The sequence below is a fragment of the Dreissena polymorpha genome, chromosome 8, assembly GCF_020536995.1.
Source record: "Dreissena polymorpha isolate Duluth1 chromosome 8, UMN_Dpol_1.0, whole genome shotgun sequence".
Classification (NCBI taxonomy): domain Eukaryota; kingdom Metazoa; phylum Mollusca; class Bivalvia; order Myida; family Dreissenidae; genus Dreissena; species Dreissena polymorpha.
In genome coordinates, this window is record NC_068362.1 from 71,400,280 (window position 1) to 71,425,186 (window position 24,907).

Genomic DNA, 24,907 nt, shown 5'->3' on the forward strand with positions numbered 1-24,907 from the left:
CATCATGCAAAACAAACGTATGGGCCAAACAAGAACAAGGCCATGTTACCTGTATGGGTCCCTCCTGTCTGATGTACTGAGCCATATCTCTGACCTGCGTGGACATTGTCCTAGCAACCTTAACAATAGGGTTGTCCATGTCTGCCCACCCTATGGTAGCACGCTCTATATACTGGGCTGCTTTCTGAAATAAGGACACCAAACACCTTAATAGATTCACTGCAGACTATCCATAGATTCACTGCAGACTATCCATAGACTCACTGCAGACTATCCGTAGACTCACGGTAGACTATCCATAAACTCACTGTAGACTACCCATAGACTCACTGAAGACTACCCATAGACTCACTGCAGACAACCTATAGACTCACTGTAGACTACCCATAGACTCACTGAAGACCACCCATAGGCTCACTGTAGACTACCCATAGACTCACTGTAGACTACCCAAAGACTTACTGCAGACTACCCATTGACTCACTGTAGACTACCCATAGACTCACTGTAGACTACCCATAGACTCACTGAAGACTACCCATAGACTCACTGAAGACTACCCATAGACTCACTGTAGAATACACATAACTCACTGTAGACTACCCATAGACTCACTGTTGACTACCCATAGACTCATTGTAGACTACCCATAGACTCACTGAAGACTACCCATAGACTCACTGTAGAATACACATAACTCACTGTAGACACCCATAAACTCACTGTAGACTACCCATAGACTCACTGAAGACAACCCTTAGACACACTGTAGACTACCCATAGACTCACTGTAGACACCCATAGACTCACTGTAGACTACCCATAGACTCACTGTAGACTACCCATAGACTCACTGAAGACTACCCATAGACTCACTGTAGACTACCCATATACTCACTGTAGACTACCCATAGACTCACTGTAGAATACACATAACTCACTGTAGACTACCCATAGACTCACTGTAGACTACCCATAGACTCATTGTAGACTACCCATAGACTCACTGTAGACTACCCATAGACTCACTGAAGACTACCCATAGACTCACTGTAGACTACCCATAGACTCACTGTAGACTACCCATAGACTCACTGTAGAATACTCATAGACTCACTGTAGAATGCCCATAGACACGGTGTAGAATACACATAACTCACTGATGACTGTAGACTACCCATAGACTCACTGTTGACTACCCATAGACTCACTGCAGACTACCCATAGACTCACTGTAGACTACCCATAGACTCATTGTAGACTATCAATAGACTCACTGTAGACTACCCATACTCATTGTAGACTACCCATAGATTAACTAGCATCACCATAAATAACTCATAAGCTCATTTTAGACTAAACTTCCTTACTACCAGACTAACTACATACCATAGACACCACCCCCCCCACTTAATCATTATTAACTTGTCATAGAATCAACAATTTTCATTAAAGGCATTGCAGTTAAACTGTATTGTTTAATAATATTGTACAGAGGATACAGAGAATATCCTCAGCATTGATAATCAATTCAGGTCCTTTGCAATCTCTTGGTTGATGCAATTCATAAGAAATATTGCAGCTCTAACAGAAGCTTCTTGACCATCCTCATCGTAAATTTATACACGCATAAGTAAAATTAAAAAAATGTGTTACATTAAAATGCATATTTCCCTTACCAAAAGTTCAAACATATTTCCTGCTTTTGATTCCGCCGTCTTTTGACTCGCTTGTGGAGAACTTGCTGCCAATCTGTTGTGATGGGTGAGTTGAGAGCTATCAGCCGCAGGGTTATGATGCGTATGTTTTGAATACGGAGGCTCTGTGGGCATTGTCTTCACTTGCAACACACTTTTGGTGCGGACAGTGTGATCCAAATGCACGGTAGGATCTGAGTCCGTTGTGTTAGTGGCCTGTAGCCTGTTGTGTTCACTGAAAAAATAAGACTAAATTAAAAAGCAACCTCATAAGATAAAAATTGTTGGACTTGTACATTTAATCTCAGAGAATTAAAGAAGCAATGCTCAACTTTTTTTAGATGATTTGGCTGGTTCTTATTGAGATATTATTATAACAATACTTTTATGAAAATTTTATCTTAAAAGTATGGGTCAATTCAATTTTGAAAAGTGTACAATTCATGTTCAATGTATAGAAAGTAATATTTGATATGCTTCCTCATAGACAAATGTGTCTTGTTCTGTGAAAATTGGGCATAATGCATGTGCGTAAAGTGTCATCCCAGATTAGCCTGTGCAGTCCGCACAGGTTAATCATGGACAACACTTTCCCCTTTAATGGTATTTTTCGTTAAAAGGAAGTCCCTTTTTACCTGAAAATCTGTTTAAGTGGAAAGTGTCGTCCCTGATAAGCCTGTGCAGACTGCACAGGCTAATCTGGGACGACACTTTACGCACATGCATTATGCCCAGTTTTCTCAGAACAAGACACATTTAGTTATTTTGCTAGTAAACAAAGTTTGCATGAGAGGTTTTTATAGGTGCAAAAAAAATATCATGATGTTTTGTTAAAATTGGATGACACTCAAGGGAGGGGAAATAACTTAAGGTAGCGCACCCCTAATGATTTCCCGCAATTTCTTCGAAGGTTGAAGAGCCTAATATTAGGTGACGTAGCCTAGTGGTTAAGGCGATAGACTAGAAATCTTTTGTGATATTTCCGCACAGGTTCGAATCCTGCCGAAGACGTATACTTTTTTGCGACGCATTTTTTTTTTTTTCTAACGTAATTTTATTTAATATGGCATATAAGCTATGTTTATTGTTAAATATGTTGCAATTTTAATGCACATACTTCAATTTTTAAAATTAACACAACGTTATGGCTATAGTGGGTGATTTACTGCTGAAAATACGAATCATACCTGTTGCATTTTTATTTCAAAAAGTAAACAGTAAATCTGTCTATTTCTTGGTATTTTTGCTGTATATAATGTATTTATAAAAACTAAGTTCAAAAACATTACTTAAATGATACTATTTTGAATTTTATGACACTTTCTTTTTAACCAACACAATTTCTACTTGCCTGAAACCACTTACATTTCATGGCGCTCTTCCATAGATAACAAGTTATAAAAAATAAAAGAAATTCATCTTGTTGGCGTCGCTCTGGAGAGCGGCGACTAGTATGTAATTCTTTTTTTTTTCGCTTATGGGAGGAGAAGTTATTTTACGGATCAATGTATATATTTTTGTTTTAAGAATATCTTGCATAGTGGTGATTTTTTGTGTAAATTAGTGTAAATAAGTACTGCATTTGTGCCTATTACATTTATTACAACATTTATTGCCAATAATGCAAAGCTAATTGTTTTAATTAATAACTGATCCACAACTGATCAAAGGGGAAAGATCACAGGTACTGGGCAAATACGCGAAACTTTCTGGTTTTGTATAAAAACAAAACATAATCAAAATATATTTATTTTGTGGTTTTTCTAAATTGCTTATTTAGTGGAGAATCAATGTAGTACGATATTTGACGACCTATCGCCCAAGCAAGTTTATTGGAAGGCGTAGTGGTACGAAAACGTACAATGTATTAGTTTATTAATAGACATATAATAACGATCGCTATACACAACTTCACCAAATAACATTACATAAATGATGTCAGCCCGAATAGCTCAGTTGGGAGAGCGTTAGACTGAAGTTGTTTACGCAACAATCATCTAAAGGCCCCCGGTTCAATCCCGGGTTCCGGCACGAACGGAACAGTTCGGCGGCTGACAATTTTTTTCAGTCAGGTTAATAAATATAATAAATTTTTATTTTATGTAGACATTTTAAAAACCATTTTACTACAATTGGACATTTTTTTTTTAAATTAATGGATGCCACGTGGTGACAACGTTAATTAAAATTTCTTACATCACTTTAATATTCTATACAAGAGTTCCGCGGTCGGAGATGACCGCATTGAAGCCGGATTTTTGATTTAAATGACAGGAAAGTACCTTTCGTGTTTTTGTCAATGCAATACTTAAATTACTGAAATATTGTTCAAAGGTCAAAATTTTAACATTTAAGGTCACAGTGACCTTGACCTTCAAATGAATGACATTGAAATGACCAGTGGTCATCTTCTAGTACTGGCCAATCTTTATTTCAAGTTTGAAGACTCTAGGTACAAGCATACCAAAGTTATAACATGAAATAAGAACTTTAACATTTTTACATTCAAGGTCACAGTGACCTTGACCTTCAAATGAATGACCTTGAAATGTCCAGTGGTTACTTACTAGTTCTGGCCAACCTTCATGTCAAGTTTCAAGACTCTAGGTCCAAGCATACCAAAGTTATAACAACTTTAACATTTTTACATTCAAGGTCACAGTGACCTTGACCTTCAAATGAATGACCTTGAAATGTCCAGTGGTTACTTACTAGTTCTGGCCAACCTTCATGTCAAGTTTCAAGACTCTAGGTCCAAGCATACCAAAGTTATAACAACTTTAACATTTTTATATTGAAGGTCACAGGGACCTTCACCTTCAAATGAATGACCTTGAAATGACCAGTGGTCATCTGTTAATCCTGGCCAACCTTCATGTCAAGTTTGAAGACTCTAGGTCCAAGCATACCAAAGTTATACCATGAAATAAGAACTTTAACATTTTTACATTCAAGGTCACAGTGACCTTGACCTTCAAATGAATGACCTTGAAATGACCAGTGGTTACTAACTAGTTATGGCCAACCTTCATGTCAAGTTTCAAGACTCTAGGTCCAAGCATACCAAAGTTATAACAACTTTAACATTTTTTATATTGAAGGTCACAGTGACCTTGACCTTCAAATGAATGACCTTGAAATGACCAGTGGTCATCTGTTAATCCTGGCCAACCTTCATGTCAAGTTTGAAGACTCTAGGTCCAAGCATACCAAAGTTATACCATGAAATAAGAACTTTAACATTTTTACATTCAAGGTCACAGTGACCTTGACCTTCAAATGAATGACCTTGAAATGACAAGTGGTTACTAACTAGTTATGGCCAACCTTCATGTCAAGTTTCAAGACTCTAGGTCCAAGCATACCAAAGTTATAACAACTTTAAAATTTTTTATATTGAAGGTCACAGTGACCTTGACCTTCAAATGAATGACCTTGAAATGACCAGTGGTCATCTGTTAATCCTGGCCAACCTTCATGTCAAGTTTGAAGACTCTAGGTCCAAGCATACCAAAGTTATACCATGAAATAAGAACTTTAACATTTTCGAGCACGCCGCCCGCCCGCCCGCCCGCCCGCCCCCCCGCCCGCCCGCCCGACAACATCAATCTATAAGCCGAGATTTTTTCGAAAAAAATCCGGCTAAAAAAATACACATGTTTTTATATTTACAAATAAATGCAAACAACACATCTATTGTTCATGTATTTTTATGGTTGTCTATCATAGGCCCTAAGTACTTTCCCTACCACATATAGAGCGCGAAGCGCGACACGTATTATTGATTGTAACAATGAGTTGCGATAAAGGAAGCAGCCGCTTATCAAGGAGGAGCTGTGTCCCAGCAACCCGTTTCCCTAGAGTCAAGCACTCCTCTGAGTTTCTTTTTAAGAACCACATATAGAGCGCGAGGCGCGACACGTATTACTATCCAGGTAGTATGGGCCCTTAAGCATTATCCGACCATTACGTCCATAGTTATCTTCCTTAGAAGTTGAGACATTTTGAAATCGTTGTTCGAACTCCAAAATTTTCATCTGATTGTTCCCAAACTTGCACAGGTTTTTTTTATCAATGATACCCAACCCAAACTCTATATGAGCAATATCAGACCATAATTTCAGAATTATATCTCTTTGAATTTAAAAATAAAAGTGAAAAACTGCTTGGTTTGGTGATTAATGTCAACATTTTTCATCAGATTCTTTCCAAAATTACAGTGTCTTCATATCAATGAGCATTTTTACCTCATTTAAAATGAGAAACATCGGGACAATAAGTCCAGAATTTTTTCTATTAAATTTGACAAAATAAACAATTTCCACTTGTTTAAAAGATTTCACAACTTTCGTCTGAATCTTTCCAAACTTGTTTAGTGTTTTTATATCAGTATTACTCGAACCCTATTGAAAATGATGAATATCGGAGCAATATATCTATTATGATCTTTTACTGAATTTCAAAGTATTGTGAAATGCAGCTTCCTTATGCATTTTACAGTTTTTATTCAATTTTTTTTCAAACTTTTACAGTGTTTTCATATCAATGAGTACCCAACCCCTATCGTAAATGAGCAACATAAGAATAAGTTCAGAATCATCTCCCCTTGAAGTTGAGAAAAATATGAAATAACGCTTACAAGATGTCGCAGATTTTTTTTTAAACCTACACAGTTCTGTTCCATTAATGAAAACTGCACACGGATGCCAGTAAAAAAAAGGAAACCAATGTAAATAAAATGAACTATGAAATATTTGGGGGTTACAACACAAATCATAGATAATGGTTATTTGGGGGTTATAACACAACATCATAAATAATGGTTATTTGGGGGTTATAACACAAAATTATAGATAATGGTTATACCAGTATCTTTTTCTATTTTGTTTAAAATAATCGGCCAATATATTAATATTTACAGTAAAAAAAAATTTGTTCCATGTAACTTCATTGAGTGCCTTTTACACTGAAATTCCCTACGCCCTTTGATGCTTTGCATCAATATTTATCTTGTTTAAACTTTTAACACCTTTACTGCATCTGTACACACCAACTGCATGCCTATATTTGGAAATCTGGATGAATTATGGAACTTTTATATACCCCAGGGGTGCACATAAACTGGACAAAAGCCGAGTGTGGGGGTGGTTTTGAAAAAATCAGTATATTTTTTTAAAAAGCATGGAAAAGCTACCTAAAAGTTTGCATGTAGTTCAGTGAAATGATGCTGATTAAGAAAATAATAGATTAGCAGGGGACAAAAATTCCACTCGTCCGCTCGTATTGACGAGTGAAATCTTGAAAGGATGAGTGAAATTTCCAAAAGCTCTAGTCCTACAGGACGAGTGAAAAAAAGGCTGATGTTTAAATATGTATGTTCTGACCAGTAAGACTCTTTTTCATTGAATAAAATCATTTTCTTAAAGCATATCAATTCGGAAAGTAGAACGCGAATGAACCTGAAATTGTTTTGTAAATTTCATACAGCAGGAGGCATGTTGTTATGCGAGACTGTGTCCAGAGTAAATATTGGGTTTTTGGTGTAAACGTTAACTTTGGTGTACTGTTTTAGCTGGTGAACAGCTGGCATGAATAACTGAGTAAGTAGCATTTTAGCACTGCAGTGATATAGGAAACTTTATTAGTCATATCAGCCCTATGCAATCTTAATTTCACACATATTTGAAGGACGAGTGCATGTGTTTGCAGGACGAGTGAACATTTTAATGCACTCGTCCTCAAGGACGAGTGCAGTTTAGAAATATTTTTGTCCCCTGATTAGATTATATTTGGATAGGTGCCCATTACGGGTGTGCTACCTTAATAGTCTAATATCATATACAAATAATCAGAACTCATAAACAGGATCAAATGAAATTTAAATTTTGTGTTTAGAATAAAGAAGAGGTAAGATGTGAACCAAAAATAAGGTTGAACAATGTCTGATTTTAGCAAAAAGGTCTGAAATTAGTAAAATATTTTAAGCCAAAAGTAATGAAAATAAATTTATGAGAACTGGCTCTGGGTAAATTATGATGTTTAAAGTAACTTGGACATCATGCATTTGAAATCCTTGCAGACCATGCAGCCCAACCCTTTGTAGATGTGTCACATTGTTAACATTCAATTAAGATCACATTAATTGATTTGCTTCAGGCAATAAGTTTCATTGACTCTAGTTTATGTATATTAATGGGATATTGGAAAACTTTATCAAATAAGTTGCATCTTTATAATTTAGTTTACAGTTGTTTCTTCTTGGTCGAAAGAATTGTCTGTGTCTTTTATCTTAGTTCTGTGCATCTTTCTTTTACAGCTGAAATTTATTCAGAACTTACTATTAATAGCAGCAAAAACAAAGGAAAATCTAGTTTCATTGTAAATGTTGGCAGACAGTTTTTGCTTATTTGGCACATTCATTTGTCTTGGAAACCATTCTTTGGTAATATCCTGACCAAAGAATTTACATAAAATCCAATTCGATTTATTTTCAGAATGATTAAACATTGTCATTATTTTATTTCCGAAAACACATGCATTAAATCATAACAACCATTTTGTTTCAAAAACAATTATCAATCACTTTGCCAAAATTAAGTGGTAAAAGTTTAAATATTAGCCATTTTGATTTAGTTTTGAAATTCTGCCTGGTTTATAAACATCAATCAAAATCGATTTCCAATTTGCACCACAAGTTTCCTGGAGGAAATAAAACAGAAATTTGCGCTCAATCAATACATATAACTGATAAATGTATATTTACACTGTTAATTATTCTTAAGTTGTTTCAACATATCTTTTCCAAATTTATATTTTAAGAAAGAATTTGAATGTTTATGCTGTTATAGTTGAAACAAAAGTGTAATAATTACATGTGTATGATAAATATAAGGAGTGTTTTTTTTAAACATTCTGTGTATGTTTTATATATTAACAAATGTTGGGACTGACTTTCCCAAATTGTATACTGACATGAGGTCCAGGCAAATATTTACAAAATATTCCCTCGAAACAAAGAATAAAAGCTTTCATAAAAATACAAAAAAACAAACATAATTAGCAAATTCATACAAGTTGGCCACAAAAATAGTCTTTAACAAAAGACGTAGTAAATTTACCCCAAATCAAATCAGTGGATTTTTCACCCCCAAAAAATCGCAAGCCCGAATGTTTTACCAAAATGCCAAGCAAAAGGCAAATTGCTTTGAAATTTTACTAACATTACATGTGAAAAAAAAAATTGCAAGACATTACATCAAACAGGTGTTGTGTTGGTGCATCCATTATGACAGACAGGTGAGATTGCATCATGTAGATGTTAAACAGAGACCCCATTTTGTGATCTTTTCTGATAAGGCTCAAATGAAAACTGCGGACCAAAATATTTGCCTGACCCAATCTGATCGGAAAAAATCTGATCAATCAAGAGATAAAAAGCCACTCCTGTAATGTTGACATCAAAGGATGGTTTGGTGTCAAACAAAACAAGAGAAATGCAGTCACCCTGTTTTTTTGACAGGTTTTATGGTCAACAAAATACCATCCAAACAAAAACTGATTTCTCTTTTAAATAAATTCAGTTTTTGTGTTTTTTTAATGGAATTTTTAGTAAGAAATCTTATTATTAAACTTGGATATGAACTATGCTCTTGAATTAATTAACAAACTCTATTCACCATAATCAAATGTAACAGCTAGCTTGAAAAAATATCAATACCTGAAGGTAGGTAATTTACGTGTTGAAACTGACCCTAAGGGGCTAACATCAATGAGTTCATCATTTTTTATGAAAATTATAAGTTTGGTTAAAGGTTGCTTGGCTTGCAGGTTTTTGGCATACTTTTTTTCTTTAAAATCATCAAATTAAGAAAATAGCAGCTTACGAGGTGCCGATTATTCAGGAATGCAAAAAAATGCATTTTGAGACACAGTTAATTTTGTATGTCCCTATTGAAATTTCTACCCTATAAAAGTCTGCATTACATGCCCCAAATATAACTCTGTCTTTTATATGTTTGTCAACACTATTAATTGTCATACCCAAAATCTCAGTATTTATTATTTGTAACTTTATACAATTAATGCACAGTGCTACTATATTATTTATTTATTTATATTAATATTTAATCATTGAGAATAATAAGTTCTTTAACTATATAAGTATGCAATAAAATACTGACATGGTTTCAGAATCTATACTAGGTTTTGATATTCAATTTTCTAAATAGGTACAACTACCAAACAAGAAATGTGTCCTCAGTGACTCCTCACAACACGGATGTCCCCAACTGTAACTTTGTCACTTCATAAAAGCATAACTATGTAAATGTTTTTAAGATATACATTGCCTTTATTTTACTAAACTATTAGTTTGCTGCATAACAGGTGTTCAATATTTAAATTGTGTTGTTTGTTACATATGTCATCTGCTGCAATTTGTAGATGTTTCTTTCTGCCAATTCTTTGCATGCAAATAACAGGAATGCACGTATCTTCTTGTCAACTGTAGAATAAAAATCATTTTCTTATACTTACTAAAGCAAAGCGTTGAATACATTGTACACCATGCTGAATGTTTAAATCGCACAAAGTGACCCAGTGACCTAGTTTTTGGCCGGGCATGGCCCATGTTCGAACTTGGCATAGACATTATCTAGATACAACTTCTGACCAAATTTGGTGAAGATTGGATGAAAACTACTTGAATTTGAGAGCGGACACCATTCTGAATGTTTGAAATGCACTAAGTGACCCCGTGACCTAGATTTTGGCCCGGCATGACCCATGTTCGAACTTGGCCTAGACATTATCTAGATACAACTTCTGACCAAGTTTGGTGAAGATCGGATGAGAACTACTTGAATTAGAGAGCGGACACTAAAAGTGTGACAGACGGACAGACAGACCGTGCGAAAACTATATGCCGCCTGTTGGGGGCATAAAAAAAGGAATACTATCACAATAGAAATTTATTACTGATATACAATTTCAAACATCAACATCATATACAATTTATTTGTACAAATATCAAATATATAGCAAGCAAATTCACAAAATATTACAAAATTCACACAAATGAAATAGCACTATCCTAACACAAGAATGCATTATGGATTTTAACGCAATAAAACTGGAATTGTAGAATGGAATTCATGAACAACAGAAACAAAATTAATGACATGTATCAATAAAATTACAGCTTTATGCATAACTCATATAAATTTACAATTAAATAAATTCAAAAGACACTTTTGAGACAAAAGTACATACCAATTACAGGCAAATTATTGGTACTTACAACATGTGATAAACAATCCCAACCATTTTATGAAACAATGTGTTTTAAATGACATATTCCACATAAATGTTTTTCAGATCATCTAATACAAAGTTAGCTCACATTATGTATCCCAAATTTCATTGCAATTTCTTGAACGAAGAATTATACAAAATAAAAAGTAAGCCCGTTCTGTTAACGTTAGTCATTCAGTTAAAACATCTAAGTGTGGGGTCCGCAAATAACAAGGTTCAGATCCCTGAAGAGCAATCATGGATTTTATCTTGGCGAATTTAAATCATAATATCCTAAGCACAAAATCAACTGCAAACACATTTTGCTATGCCATACTTGTCTGACTTATCAGTTTTTCTGAATCTAGTGCCAATTGTCATTAGCATATTGCGATACCCTTGTGTTATAATGCTCATCAGTATAATAGAGTTATGAATAGTTCCTTCAAAACTTGAATCTAGTAAGAAAGGTCTTAATTCTTTTTGATTTTCAAGGGACTAAAAATGTGTCAAAAAATAAACCTAATGGCAAGAGTTCAAAATCCAGACTACAATATGAGAATTCGTTAGGGTCCAGTGATACTACCAGTAGTTTCACAATTCTGAAGCCTTTCTTGTTCATTTAAACGGCTTCTTGTTCAGTAAAATGGCCTACTTGTTCATTAAATGGCCTACTTGTTCGGTTTAACATCCTACTTGTTCGATTTATCGGCCTTCTTGAGACCAGGGTCCATGATTTTGAGCATCTCTGTGAGATAGTTCTGCACCGCGGTGAGCGAGGCCACTACTGCGGGAGACCCAAACCCGTGGGTTATGAGGCTGAAGTGGGAGAGGTGGTGCTGCATGTTGGTGTCTAGGATCAGCGGGGGACGGGTGCTGCCCAGGGGAGACCGGTCCTGGTTCAGTAGGTCCATCAGCTCCTTCAGGACTTGTCTGAAAAGGGACAAGGATTTTTTATTATGTTATTGATGCTACATGGTGTTATGTTTGAATGGGTATTAATGAATATATAACAATATTAATTTGAAATGCAAATACAGTATTTTTAATCATTTATTTGTGTATACAAAATGGAAAAAAAGGAAACATTACACAAGATGTATCATGCAAGTAGAAATTTAATAATGAATTTTGTACTATTAATATCACTAAAAAATGATTTTTTTATGCAATTGATGCTTAAGTTAAAGGGGATATTTCTGATAAAGTATATAAAATATTTATTTGTAATGCAAAAACCTGTATTTTCGTTCAAAGACATTCGTAACAAAGGTTAGAGTATACAAAATATATCATTCAATTACAAATTATTTAATGAAATGTTTACTATTAAAAGGTACAAAGACAAACAGTGAGAGAATTATCAACATTAAAATTTTTTTATACTTACTTAGAAGCCATTATCATGTTTTTCCTTGCCATCACTTCATTGGGGTCCTGGTACTGTCTGGTGTTATATTCCGCACAAGCCTTAGCTGGGAACTCAGTTTCGCACAGGTACCCATAATCCCTGGCCAGCCTTATAGCTTCACCTTCCACTAGCGAGGTGAAAAGGGTCACATTTGCGGCCTTACGACGTCCAGATGGAAGGGTCATACCCATCTTATCCAGCTTTTCTCTCAAGCACCGTCCTCCATTCTTGGCCTTGGCCCGTCGCAGAATCCCTCCAAGAAGAGACGCGTTGATGCACTCGGGAGGATTGAGTCGCCTCTGGACCTCTGCCAGGGTCACCTTGTACTTTGAAGTGGAGCTCAGGAGTGCAAGCCTGCCTGGAACAGCACAAAACACTTCAACAGCTGTGGTATTACCCTCTCCCATTCCATTCATCTGATAATCGCCTTTATGCATGACACGTTTGATCACAGAAGCCTTGTTGTCCTGCATTTCGATTTCCTCATCATCACTATTGATGTATTCATCCGTCTCTATCTGAACCATGTGCTGCTCATCATCCGCATACGCCATATGCTGCAAGCCGGGCTGGCCGTGTGTGGGGTATTCTGGCTTCGCCCCCGGCATCCCATAGTCCTGGTTGATCTGAGAGCTGGAGAGGATCTGATGCGAGTTGTGGGTGTTGCCATACCTGGCGTCCGAGACTGGGGCCATGGATTGGTAATGTCCATGGGGCTGTGGGAAGCTGGAGAGGTGGTGTCCGTACGGGTCCGGATTGTACGGCTGGAACTGGTGGCTATGTTGGTGAGGAATTGGGTTGAACGGAGGTGGAAAATATGGCGTCTGGTAGTCACTGATTGGTGGCGGAAATGAGGAGAAGTGTGACGTTGAAATGGCTGACACAGGCATTGATGAGAATCCTGGCTGGCTGATGTAGAGGTCTCTTCTGTCCTGGCTGTTAATTCCTCCGTTGTCGACTCGCTCGAAGGCCGAGCTGATTCCGTTGTCCCCCTTGTAGTAACTGGGAGAGACCCTCTCCATTTCTGTGTAATGTCCATGCTGTTTCATGTCAGACTGCAACCCAATGTTGTCACTCGACAAACTTGTTATCTCTGTAGCCATTTTATTGGCCTCAATCATTTGCCCTTAAGAATCCTCACTAAAATTTATTTTTCAATCAAAATGTCCTCAAGACAAATAAGTCTCAATACACAAACGCCAATATATTCAAAGTTCAAACACCTTACAAAATACACTTCAGGCTATTGCAAAATGTTACTAAACTGTTTAACTGTTTAGAAGCTTCAAATAAGTTTGAAGTTTTGCCAGAAGCAAATTGTGTTTTATACCTTGGAAAGGACCTTCCTACTGTCAGCCAATTGGCCAATCAAATTGCCTTGAGTACCACTGTCATTTCTTATACTCCAAATTAAATATTTAAACACATCCTTTCATTAAAACACCAGAGAAACTGTCACACCTTTATTAAAATGATTTATCCATTCATTAAGATTAAATTGATAATGACCATTTAAGAGTTTTTATAATTGCCTTTGTATTAAAAGGTGTGATTCTCACCAATTAGCTATTGCCAGTTATAGTGTGGTCATTTTAAATGCACACAGGTAACATACAAATAAATGGAGTAGGGCTTACATTAACAGCTAAAATTTGCACTTTTAATAATAATTACTATAAGGTTCTAGACATGTTGACACCTTCAAATAAAACAATTGACAAGAAAGTAGGAAGTTGCACTGCTGATTTTGATAATCATTTCCTGCAGCTTTCTTTGTTATTAGACTGTTTTTAATTGTGTAAGTGATACAATCATTAAAAAGAAAGAAATACATTTTTACACTAAGATTATTTTAATTTATTATGTTGTTTTTTTCACCATTTATTTGCTCATTTTAGTATATTGATACACTGTTATTTGATAAAATTATGTAATATTTGCATTATTTAAAATAACATCTTTAGAGGTTTTAATTTGAATATTAGTATGATTGCTGATGTTGGTAAGTAACCATTTGTGATATAATCTTATTAATATTGTAAGTGTGTAACAATGTGAAATAAACACAAATCTTATATTAAGAAATAAATATTCATAAAATTTAAATTTCATAGTAGCTGAAAGACTTCAATATTACTTCTTCACGCTCAATGAAATCAAATAATTTTGTAAGCAATTAAAAAAAAATACACATGAAGATATTTTTTAGTTCTTTTCCTTATTTAGGTTTATATTCTTCAAAATGCATTACACATTTATAAGTTGTTACACTTGGGAATATAAACTCATTGAAATTACTTCACACACTAAGAAGGAAATTACTTTTGTAATTTTGTAACCGTAAACTTCAGTATGATTCACACAAGTAAATTCTGACCACATATACTTGGTGAAATGATTAACTCAAAAACTAAGTGGAATTACAACATAAATAATCAACTATCATAAAGATGACTGGTATATAGCAATACTGTAAGAACAATGTTCATATGCCCATATGCTTATAAAATGTGTTGCTGTTATAGTAATAAATGTTGTAAACAAAGCCAGCATTATTATGGTATATTTCTGCATTTTCTGCAGTCAACACAGTTAATGAAGCTTAAATCAGGGATACTGTTATCAAATGATTGTAAATGTGGATGAATGTTATTAGAATTGTTTTAAGTATTTCAGTGAAACTGTATCATATTATTGTTCATTAACACTAAACAGCCTTAAAGAATCAACCTAACATATGTGCTAGTTTTTTGTTTAATTTTGGGATTTTTACAAATACATGTATTACACATCATTAAAACCTCACTTGACACACAATGTTGGTAACTGATAAAGGCCCCACATACCTTGCAAACAAGTTCTTTTCTTCCATCTTGTCCAGCTTCACCACAACCGGTTCAAAGTCAATTATGTTTTCTTTGTTGGAAACATCGTCCATAAACCGTAGACCTGACATAAAGCCCTTCTTCGGAGAGTCAACAGTCTGAGCGAGCGTATTTTGGATCCCTCTACTACTACTCGAGCCAATGTCTACCTTTCTTTCAACATAATTATCGGATTGGCTTTGTTTATTCTCCCCTTTTAGGGAGCACCGTAAAGGTAAAAGTGCTGCAGCAGACATGTTTGTTTCCCTTGTTTGACTGGCTGAAGTGGTCTCTAACAGTCTGGCTGTGATGTTCTCACATTGTGACGGGGTACCTTGAAGTCTTAACAGGGTTGAGACATCTGTAACATGGGAATACAGTTGAGAGTTTGAGTTTAACCAATTTATGCCTAGTGGACTCTCCCATCCTTAAAATTGTGTTGAGAGGCCACTAACAAATTTACATTTGTATATTAATTGCTAAAATTCTTAATAAGATTACATACAAATGTTTTTAATTCAAACTAGCATACCATACTTTATCCCCTATCACACGCAATTTTAAATCCCCACATTTCCAATGAACAAGTTGCGCTTTATACATTGATAGACACAAAGCCCATAATTGGCAGATACTTTAATGTCTTCTGTTTTCGACATGTGTTATGCTAAAACTAAAACGTAATGGGTGTAGTTGACATGACTTATCAATACCCATTCTCTCTCTCTTTTGTCATCTCTTTTTGAATAATAAACAGCCAATAAATAGAGAATAATAGGTTGGTGACATGGATGGAGAATGGTTATCTGGCAAGTCGGAGGAAGATCCTCCGACGGGCCAGATAACCATTTTCCATCCATGTCACCAACCTATTATTCTATTTATCCTGTCACATTTACAACATTCGTTGAAACGTTTCTAAAATATCTAGTTTTTGAGTATTTTGTGTTAACATATTTAATATGGGAAAAAACACGCGCGAACAAAAACATTGTGATGTCGCGTCATGCAAAGCGCTTAGGCTAGCTTCCATCTTGTTAAACAACACAATAATCAAGTTAATCCTCATTAATTCAATACACAAAGACGAAATTATGCTGATTAAATAATAATGTTTTAACAAAGAGTACTATACATGTATTAGGTATTTTTTATTGAAAAAAAAAAGTAATATCATTTTAATAGAAAATAGTAAAGGCATGCGCAGAGAGCAACTGACGGATATTCGAGGGCACATGGTCATCTAGGCTTATATCTTTTGGGATATTAAGTTACCTGGTTATCGGGCTGATTTAAAGGCATGTGACAGGATAAATGTTTTTATTAAGTTAAGCTCATCAAATATAACCTGACACTGACTTTATGCATGAATATATCATCCCTTTCCCCACTTAGAAGCAAAGTGAAAATGGCTTTTGCAACCAGCCTAAAACCAGAACAGCCTGCAAGTAACTCGCAGGCTGTTCAGATTTTATGCTGTTTGCTGTTCATTAGTAACACTCGACTCTAGTAAGAAAGACTTTAATTAAATTAAAGTTTCTATGGGACTACAAATGCGTGAAAATACGTATGTAAGTGGTAAAGGATTACAGTACAGTTATGACAAAAAAATAATTTTTTGTCAGGAAATCTTGGAAAACAAGAAAAAAAATTTTTTTTCAAGAACTTACTGACTTCTAAACATATATTTCTTGAAATAAACATACAAGCCAGAGTACAAATATAGACAAACTTCAAACATGAAATTTATATTTACCCTTTAACACTTAGATACGTATTTTGACGTATTTGTAGTCCCTTAGAAAGAAAAATTTAATAAAAGACCTCTCTTACTAGATTCAAATTTTAAAGGCTTCATATCCAACCACTAGATACTGATGAGGAGCAAACAGCATAAAACCTGAACAGACTGCGAGTTACTCGTAGGCTGTTCTGGTTTTATGCTGTTTGCACATAGCCATTTTTACTTTGCTTCTGAGTGGGAAAGGGTTAAAAGATTGGACAGATATCAGGTCAATTATGATGATCTAAGCAATTATTCTACAAATTTAAGTTATACCGTGCAGAAAGTATGGTTTCAGATCAGACATCTGCCTGAGGCAGGTCATGAGATGATGTAGTCTGGCAGCCCACAGCAGTCTGTGCCACAGCACCGTGCCATAGCAACCTGTGTCACCACTCTCTGAAACACAGCAAATCCTTGGTAGAATGTTAAACACTGACTGCAGTAAGACAAAAGCAGATATTGCCTTTTTAAATCAGGTAGTTTTTTTTTAACTCCCATTAGTGAGTTGCATGCTTACAAAAAAGAAAATATGATGAAAAAAACCCATGTTCATAAGGCAGTTTAGGGGTTAAGCTCACTAATTGTGCAAATAATTGCATACAAGCAAAGCTGGACTTTAAAATGGGTTCAAATGTCTATAAAGATAAGACCATAGCCTTCTGAGAAAATGCATATATCCTCTGAACAAGAAGTATTAAATGAACGATGATGGGGAATGGCGGTAAAAAAAAGTTGATTTAAATCCCTGCTGAATAAGATCTCAATGAATAGAGAACAAATACCTGCTAATGTTTCAAGCACTGCTACTACCCGTGGAGCAAGTTCATTCACCGCGTCTAAGCACTGCCTGACACATGAGCGCAGGCTCAGCTCCGAGGACAGCTGGATACCACTCAGAACTTTCTTGCGCAGACTGGACACCATGTCAGAAAATCCAGACCAAAGGGCTGCCAGCTCTGACTGCATTACAGTTCTCTTGTCACCTGCAAAAGATTGATTGTATCAATGTAGCCAGGGTTTGGAAAAGAGATGTAAGCAGATTACCCTTTTACCCTATAAGAAGCAAAGTGAAAATCCCCTATATGAAGCAAAGTGAAAATGGCCTTTGCAACCAGCATTAAACCAGAACAGCCTGCAAGTAACTCGTAGTCTGTTAAGGTTTTATGCTGTTTGCTGCTCATTAGTAACAAATGGTTGGAAATGAAGCCTTTAAAAACTTGAATTTAGTTACAAAGGTATTTAATTAAATGTAACCTTTTAAGGGACTACAAATGCGTCAAAATACCTATCTGAATGAAAAAGGGTTAAGCATGCATTTCTGAGCGTTTTTTCTTGGTTGTTTGTTTGTTTCCTTATTGTTTTTTTCCACCGTTTTCCACATTATCAAAGTCATATAATGGGGGTAAAATACCCATTTCACAATTTCCCTGGTTCAGCTGGTTACCTGTCATAAGTGAACATACTAATGCTAGTAACTCAAAACTGCTCTACGTGAATAAAAGGTAGGGAGAGAATGGATTTCATGACCGCTTCGCTCCCCGTGCAATTAATGCGACCGGGAAGGGAACCAAACTTGCTATTTTTAGATTTGTATTACAGTGCTCTACCAACTGCGCTCTGTGATAACTGAGAAAACTGGGTCCGGCTTTGAATTTTAGAAGAACTCACAAACCACACTAAGCTACCTGTAGCAGCTTTGGTCTCAAATATGTGCTCTACAATACGGTCAACTGAGGTAGTACACTGGGCAGTCTGGTGTAGGGCAAGGTCCACACAATCCAAGGCCTGAAGTGTAGAAGGGAAACACAATTTTTATGAGACTCACTCAGTGAAAAAGGAGCTTAAAGCGTGTGTGAAAAGTGCCATATCAAGTTAGCCTGTGCAGTCCTAATAAGGGACAACACTTTCCGCCCTACACTGCATTTTTGCAAAGAAGAGACTTCCTTTTAACCAAAATTACCATAAATAGGGAAAGTGTTGTCCCTGATAAGCATGTGCAGAATTCGCAGGCTAATATCAGATGACACTTCAGGCAATCGCATTAAGCCCTGTTTTCACAGAGCGCAGCTCAAATTATTATCTTCCCAGTGTCAGATAAAAAATGTTTAAATCTTTTTATGTACAATACAATTATAACTTTTCACCTACAATACAATTATAACTTTTCACAAATAACTATCTACGTTTGCACAGATGTGAAAGGTACATGATTTACTTTATGTTTTGACCACAACTTACCGTAATATCTCGTTTTCCACAAGATAATTCACTCATTGGAAACACTTAGTATGTCTCTGTGAAAAGAAACTTCAATAAAAAATGCATTCTTCAACCCTTTACTCGTATGTACCAATTTTGACAGGTTTGTATTAAAAAAATCAAATTAAATTGATTTAATTATTACTAGATTCAAGTTTATAAGGCTTCATTTCCAACCATAAGGTACTGATGACCAGAAAACAGCAAAAAAAAAACTGAAAAGACTGCGAGTTATCCGCAGGCTATTCTGGTTTCATACTGGTGCGTATAGCCATTTTACTTTGCTTCTGAGTGGAAAAGAGTTATCAAACAAAAACTAACATCTAATATCCATCGTCCCCTATGCAGGCCAATCCGGAGTTCAGTATACAATCCAGAAGCCTGGCGTTCTAGACACACTGGGGTGGGACATCTCATATACAGGGACTTGATATCTGCAACAATCTCTGTCATATTTGATAGGTGGGCCCGATACTCCCTCTCAAAGTCTTCATTGCTGGAAAAAAAACAAGTGAATTTGTTTAATTGATATTCCTCACCTAACAAATTGTGTTTATTGGTGGGTGCAGGACTATTTTTTAAGACAGTGTATGGTTGTGGTTCTTGAGCACTTCTACTCATTGATATCTAAATACCCATGAAGTTTCATATGGAAATCTCATATAGCCCTGAAAATTTGAGACAGACAGATGGACAGTGATGGCATCAAAGAAGACATTCTAAGACGTAAACAAGCAAATTCGTTGAATTGATATCCCCCGCCATTATACTTTTGGACATAAAAGTTCTGGACGGATGGACAACACCATCGTGCATCATCCTCTTATCCATATATATACTCATACAAAGTTTCAATGAAATCTGTCATAGCACTTCCAAGATATGGCTCTTGACACACAAAAAAGCATTTTTTTAAGATACAAAGGGCCATAAATCCGTTATTATCCGATGGTGTACAATGCCATTTGGCGTGCATCATCCTCTTATCCATATATATACTCATACCAAGTTTCAATAAAATCAGCCAAAGCACTTCCAAGATATGGCTCCCGACACAAAAGTGCCGGACGGACGGAAAGATGGACGGACGGACAACACCAAATCAATATCCCTCCGCCTATGGCCGGGGATAATTATTTAACACCAATTGCCACAGAAAGGAAAAAACTGTCAGAGTGAAATGGGTACCATAAAATGTGTAAGCCTTGTTTGTACCTATGTATTAAATGCTGTGTTTCCAATGTTGTGGAAATTTGGATCAGAAATTTGTTGAATTGGTAATTGATATAGTACCAGCAGAATTTTTTATCTTTTTCACTGATGTCTATTATTGTCCAATTTAGCTGTATGTATTTTTACCATCAATACCTACCCATAGCAAGCACACGTCCCAAGGTTTGCAATCATGCCATTCTCTGCAGCCAGAAAGTCACACAGGTTTGCTCCCAGCGTATCCAGAGTGGGCCACAGTTTCCTGGCCAGTCCCAGTCCAAGCAGGGAAGCATTCAACTTGCTTAGGTTACACACCACACTGTACATTTTCACTGCCCACTCTCTCCCAACCTGATCCACTTGAACAAGCTCTGCATGCAAGCCTGAACAGGAAATGTACCCAACTTGACCCGCAATCACAAAGATCCTTATTGAAAAGTTAATGTATGTTGTACTTATGAGAAAACTCAAAAGATATATCATACAAATTGGTATAGCAATTTTTATTTGTTTCCAACATTTTATTGAAATTGTTTGGAAGCACAAAAAAGCCAAAGACATAGGTAATTGATTAAATAAATTTCCTGAAAATGTTGCTAAAAATCATTCTTAATATGGACACAGGGTCAAAAAGACCAACCAATATTTAGGCCAAAGAAAAAAAAATTAAAAAAATTGATTTATATATGATCATACCAAAGAAATCAAAACAGATAAAATGTTGATGAATGAAAAAAACTTTGCACTCAGTTTTTAACCTATTTCAAACACTGACACTCTTAAAGAAAATTATTAAACAAGAGCTGTGTTTGTGAAAAACAATGCCCCATACTGCAATTTGAAGCAACACAGCAGCTATTTCCCAAGTGAAAACATGTCGAAGTTACTGTTCATTGATATTTGACGACAAAGTTACGGGCCTTCGACAGTATCTGAAAGCATTTTTGAAAAATTCCATAAGTATTATTTGAAGAAAATTCCTGAGTTCAAATTCAATAACTTTGTCAAAAATCAATCAACCGGAACAGAACTCAAACTTGATCTCAAGTCATGTAGGTATACTCACATACCAAAAATCAGCTCAAAGGCAAAGCTGAAAGCTTTAAAAAAAAACTCTGGAAAAAGGTTATTATAGAGAAAATTTCTAAGTCCAAGGCCCATAAATTCATCAAAAATCAATGAACCACAACAAATTCCACACTTCATCGGTTGCTTATGTAGTTAGACTCACATACCAAAAATTAGCTCAATATCTGAAAAGTCCAAGGCCCTTAACTTCGCCAAAAATCAGTGGACCAGAACGAATTTCTCACTTCTTCTTTAGATCATGTAGGCAGACTCACACACCAACAAGTGTGCCAAACTGGCACAAGATAGATCGGTTGAAGGTTTTGGACAACTTGATAACTTTACCATTTGAGTGGCAATTGATATCACAAACTAATGGACTAGGGTAAGAGACACGATGGTGATTGTTTTAAACACATTAAGTGATCCTGTGACCTATTTTTTGACCCCACATGACCCATATTTGAACTTGACCTAGATATCGTCTAGACACAACTTCTGACCAAATTTGGTGAAGATCCGATAAAAACTACTCCAATTAGAGAGCGGACATCATGCCACATGCTTGAAATGCACTAAGTGATCTCGTGACCCAGTTTTTGACCTGGCATGACCCATATTTGAACTTGACCTAGAAATCATTTAGACACATTTTCTGACCAAATTTGGTGAAGATCGGATGAAACCTACTTCATTTAGCTGTATGGGGTTGTTTACCCTTGGGACTTCAGTTAAAACCATTGCCCGAGCACACTGCTTAACATAAACTCTGCGTTAAAAAGCCGAAAACGGCCATAATATGGTCAGCCCAATTATACTGGGCTGTACCATTTATAAAATAACATACTTTGCAGTGTGGATGCGGTGCTTTGATAAAAATCTAGTAGTTTAAAAATAGCTTTACTTTATTATTCAAAAGGCGTTAAAGACGCAATACACAATAATTGGACAACGCCGTGCCTACCGCTGTTAAAAAGCGGAATTTTTATTGGCTGACAGCATTTTAAAAACATGGCTCTGATTGGTCAGATTTCCTTAGCTTGCAGTAGCAAGTAGGTCAATCCGTTTGGAGATACAAAAATTTGCACAAAGAACGACCTTGACATTAAGTTTGCTATTTATAAATGTAAACAATGTAGAATTTCATTAGAAAATATATGGAACAAGAAATGATAATAACATCCATTAATACTTAAATTTAATTGCATTTAGTATGATTGTTTTATACTGTTGAAGTACTATGAAGATGTTATATTATTAGTATTATTATTATTATTATCTTATTGATGTTATTTATGTTAAAAAGAAAGAGGAAGGAAGAGAATAGTCCAATTTATATAAGTAGTGATGGTGAAAACACATATTATTATATGTGGCATCATCATTACTAGACTCATTGTTCAGCATATGCTGCAATGAGTTTATTGGAGTCTTTTAACTTTGTGATCTGCATTTTAGGTGTTTATATCAAATGGAATTACTTTAATTTACATATTATTTGAAAAGAAAAGAATTACACAAATGTGTGAAATGTTGGAAATAAACAAACTACACAGATGTTTAATATATTTAAGGTAAATACAAATATTAATATTATTGGGATTTTTCAGATCACAAAGTGGTCCAGCATTGCCACTATATGTTTAGATGCATAATAAAGTCAAGAGATAGATGTAAATCTCATGTTTGGCTTATGTGATATACAAGGAAACAAGCAATGGGGAGATATGAGATTTATGTTCATTAATTATTTGGAGGGGTAGAGTCTGATATAATAGCTCTCCTCTGTGAAAGGGGATTCGCATGTATTAATGCATTTAGATAGAAATATAACACACAATTGTATTTGGCACTGTAATTTAATTTTAATTGTATTATGTATTGTAATTAATAAATATAAGTATGCGTGGTTCAATGCTGGACACTTGCAGACAGGGAATATAGCCGTAATGCTCCAACATAAGACCCTGTCTGTTTGGAACTTCATGAGAATTGGGCTATGAAGAAGAGACAACCCCCCAGAGTGGCGTGAAGACAATATTTAAAAGGATATTAGTAATAACCCTTATAAAATAAGGGTAATGACTTACTTGTCGCCAAACGGTCACCTTTATAGGGCCACATAAAAATTATAAGTAAAACAATGAACTTTACAGTTAAAAATGAGACAGAACAGATAAATTTATACATAAAAGTAGATTATTTACATTATGTACAGTAACTTCAATAAGAGAGCGGCAAGCATGGTAAATCCTTGAAATGCACTAAGTGTCACCGTGATCCAGTTTTTGACCCAACATGACCCATATTCGAACTTGACCTAGGTATTGTCTAGAAACAATTTCTGACCAAGTTTGGTGAAGATCGGATAAAAACTATGTGAATTAGAGAGCGGACACTGCTGTGGACCCCGCCCACCAAGGGTGATCTTATAATACGTCCCGTTTTTAACAGGCATATAAAAATTATTTCAATATATGAAAGCATTGCGTAAAAAACACAGGAAAACAGTTATTATAGAGAAAATTTCTATAACAAGTCTAAGGCCCATAATTCGCCAAAATTAATGGACTTGCACAAATTTTACCCATCATCTGTAGGTCATGTAGGTAGACAAACATACCAAAATCAGCTCAATATCTAAAAGTGTCGCGTAAAAACACCAACCAAAAACAGAATGCCAGATGGACAGACAGACAGTGCAACTGCTTTATGCCACCCTACCAGGGGCATAAACAAAATTTTGTTGGTTTTACAAAATGTCCACTTAGATAATTACCAACCATGTTCTGACAGCATCTGAGCAGTAGTTCTGAAAGTAACTGTTAAATTTTCCAGGTCATTCACTTCCTCTTGCAGATTCTCAACAATTTCCCGTCCCTGGAATCTCTTCTCCGGTAGTCTATGACAGACTCCCACCAGCTCACTGACCATCCCATAGTGGGCTTGCACCTTCTCCACCTGGTGTTGTAAAATATAGACTGTATCATCTATATAATGCCTCCATGCTTGTGGTATCAATACATATTTTCAGCTTAAACATATAAGTACGCATCCTTATGTCATGCAGCCAAACTACCTTATCTCAAACTTGCTTCAGCTTAAGTTAAGAATATGTTAATGTGGACACAACTTTGTTCTTCTTGTACATATCAATTGTTATCTGTTATCTTAATGCTTTATATCAAAACACCTGTCATATTAAAGTGATTTTCTGTTCAACACAAAATGTCACACTTAATGCCAAATCAGTTTTTAAAAGACTTTTAACAAAGACCTAGTTAGTCACACAGTGAAAACATTTAAAACACCTTTTTGA

General features: G+C 35.6%; 1 protein-coding gene across 3 annotated transcripts in view; it reads right to left on the reverse strand.

The window, feature by feature from the left end:
- LOC127842268 (uncharacterized) overlaps window positions 1–24,907 on the reverse strand; it is a 74,721-nt gene that overhangs the window by 10,715 nt on the left and 39,099 nt on the right. For 2 of the 3 annotated variants that reach the window (XM_052371697.1, XM_052371696.1), the window contains exons 18-26: window positions 24,372–24,549; window positions 20,681–20,903; window positions 19,630–19,804; window positions 18,735–18,834; window positions 17,832–18,032; window positions 17,323–17,445; window positions 15,246–15,624; window positions 1,680–1,932; window positions 50–184 (exon numbers count right to left, since the gene is read on the reverse strand). In XM_052371697.1, the coding sequence (XP_052227657.1) occupies window positions 50–184; window positions 1,680–1,932; window positions 15,246–15,624; window positions 17,323–17,445; window positions 17,832–18,032; window positions 18,735–18,834; window positions 19,630–19,804; window positions 20,681–20,903; window positions 24,372–24,549 (1,767 nt within the window). Of the gene's footprint in view, window positions 1–49; window positions 185–1,679; window positions 1,933–12,500; window positions 12,758–15,245; window positions 15,625–17,322; window positions 17,446–17,831; window positions 18,033–18,734; window positions 18,835–19,629; window positions 19,805–20,680; window positions 20,904–24,371; window positions 24,550–24,907 lie in introns of those variants that run through there. The other variant, XM_052371698.1, reaches the window with a different exon arrangement.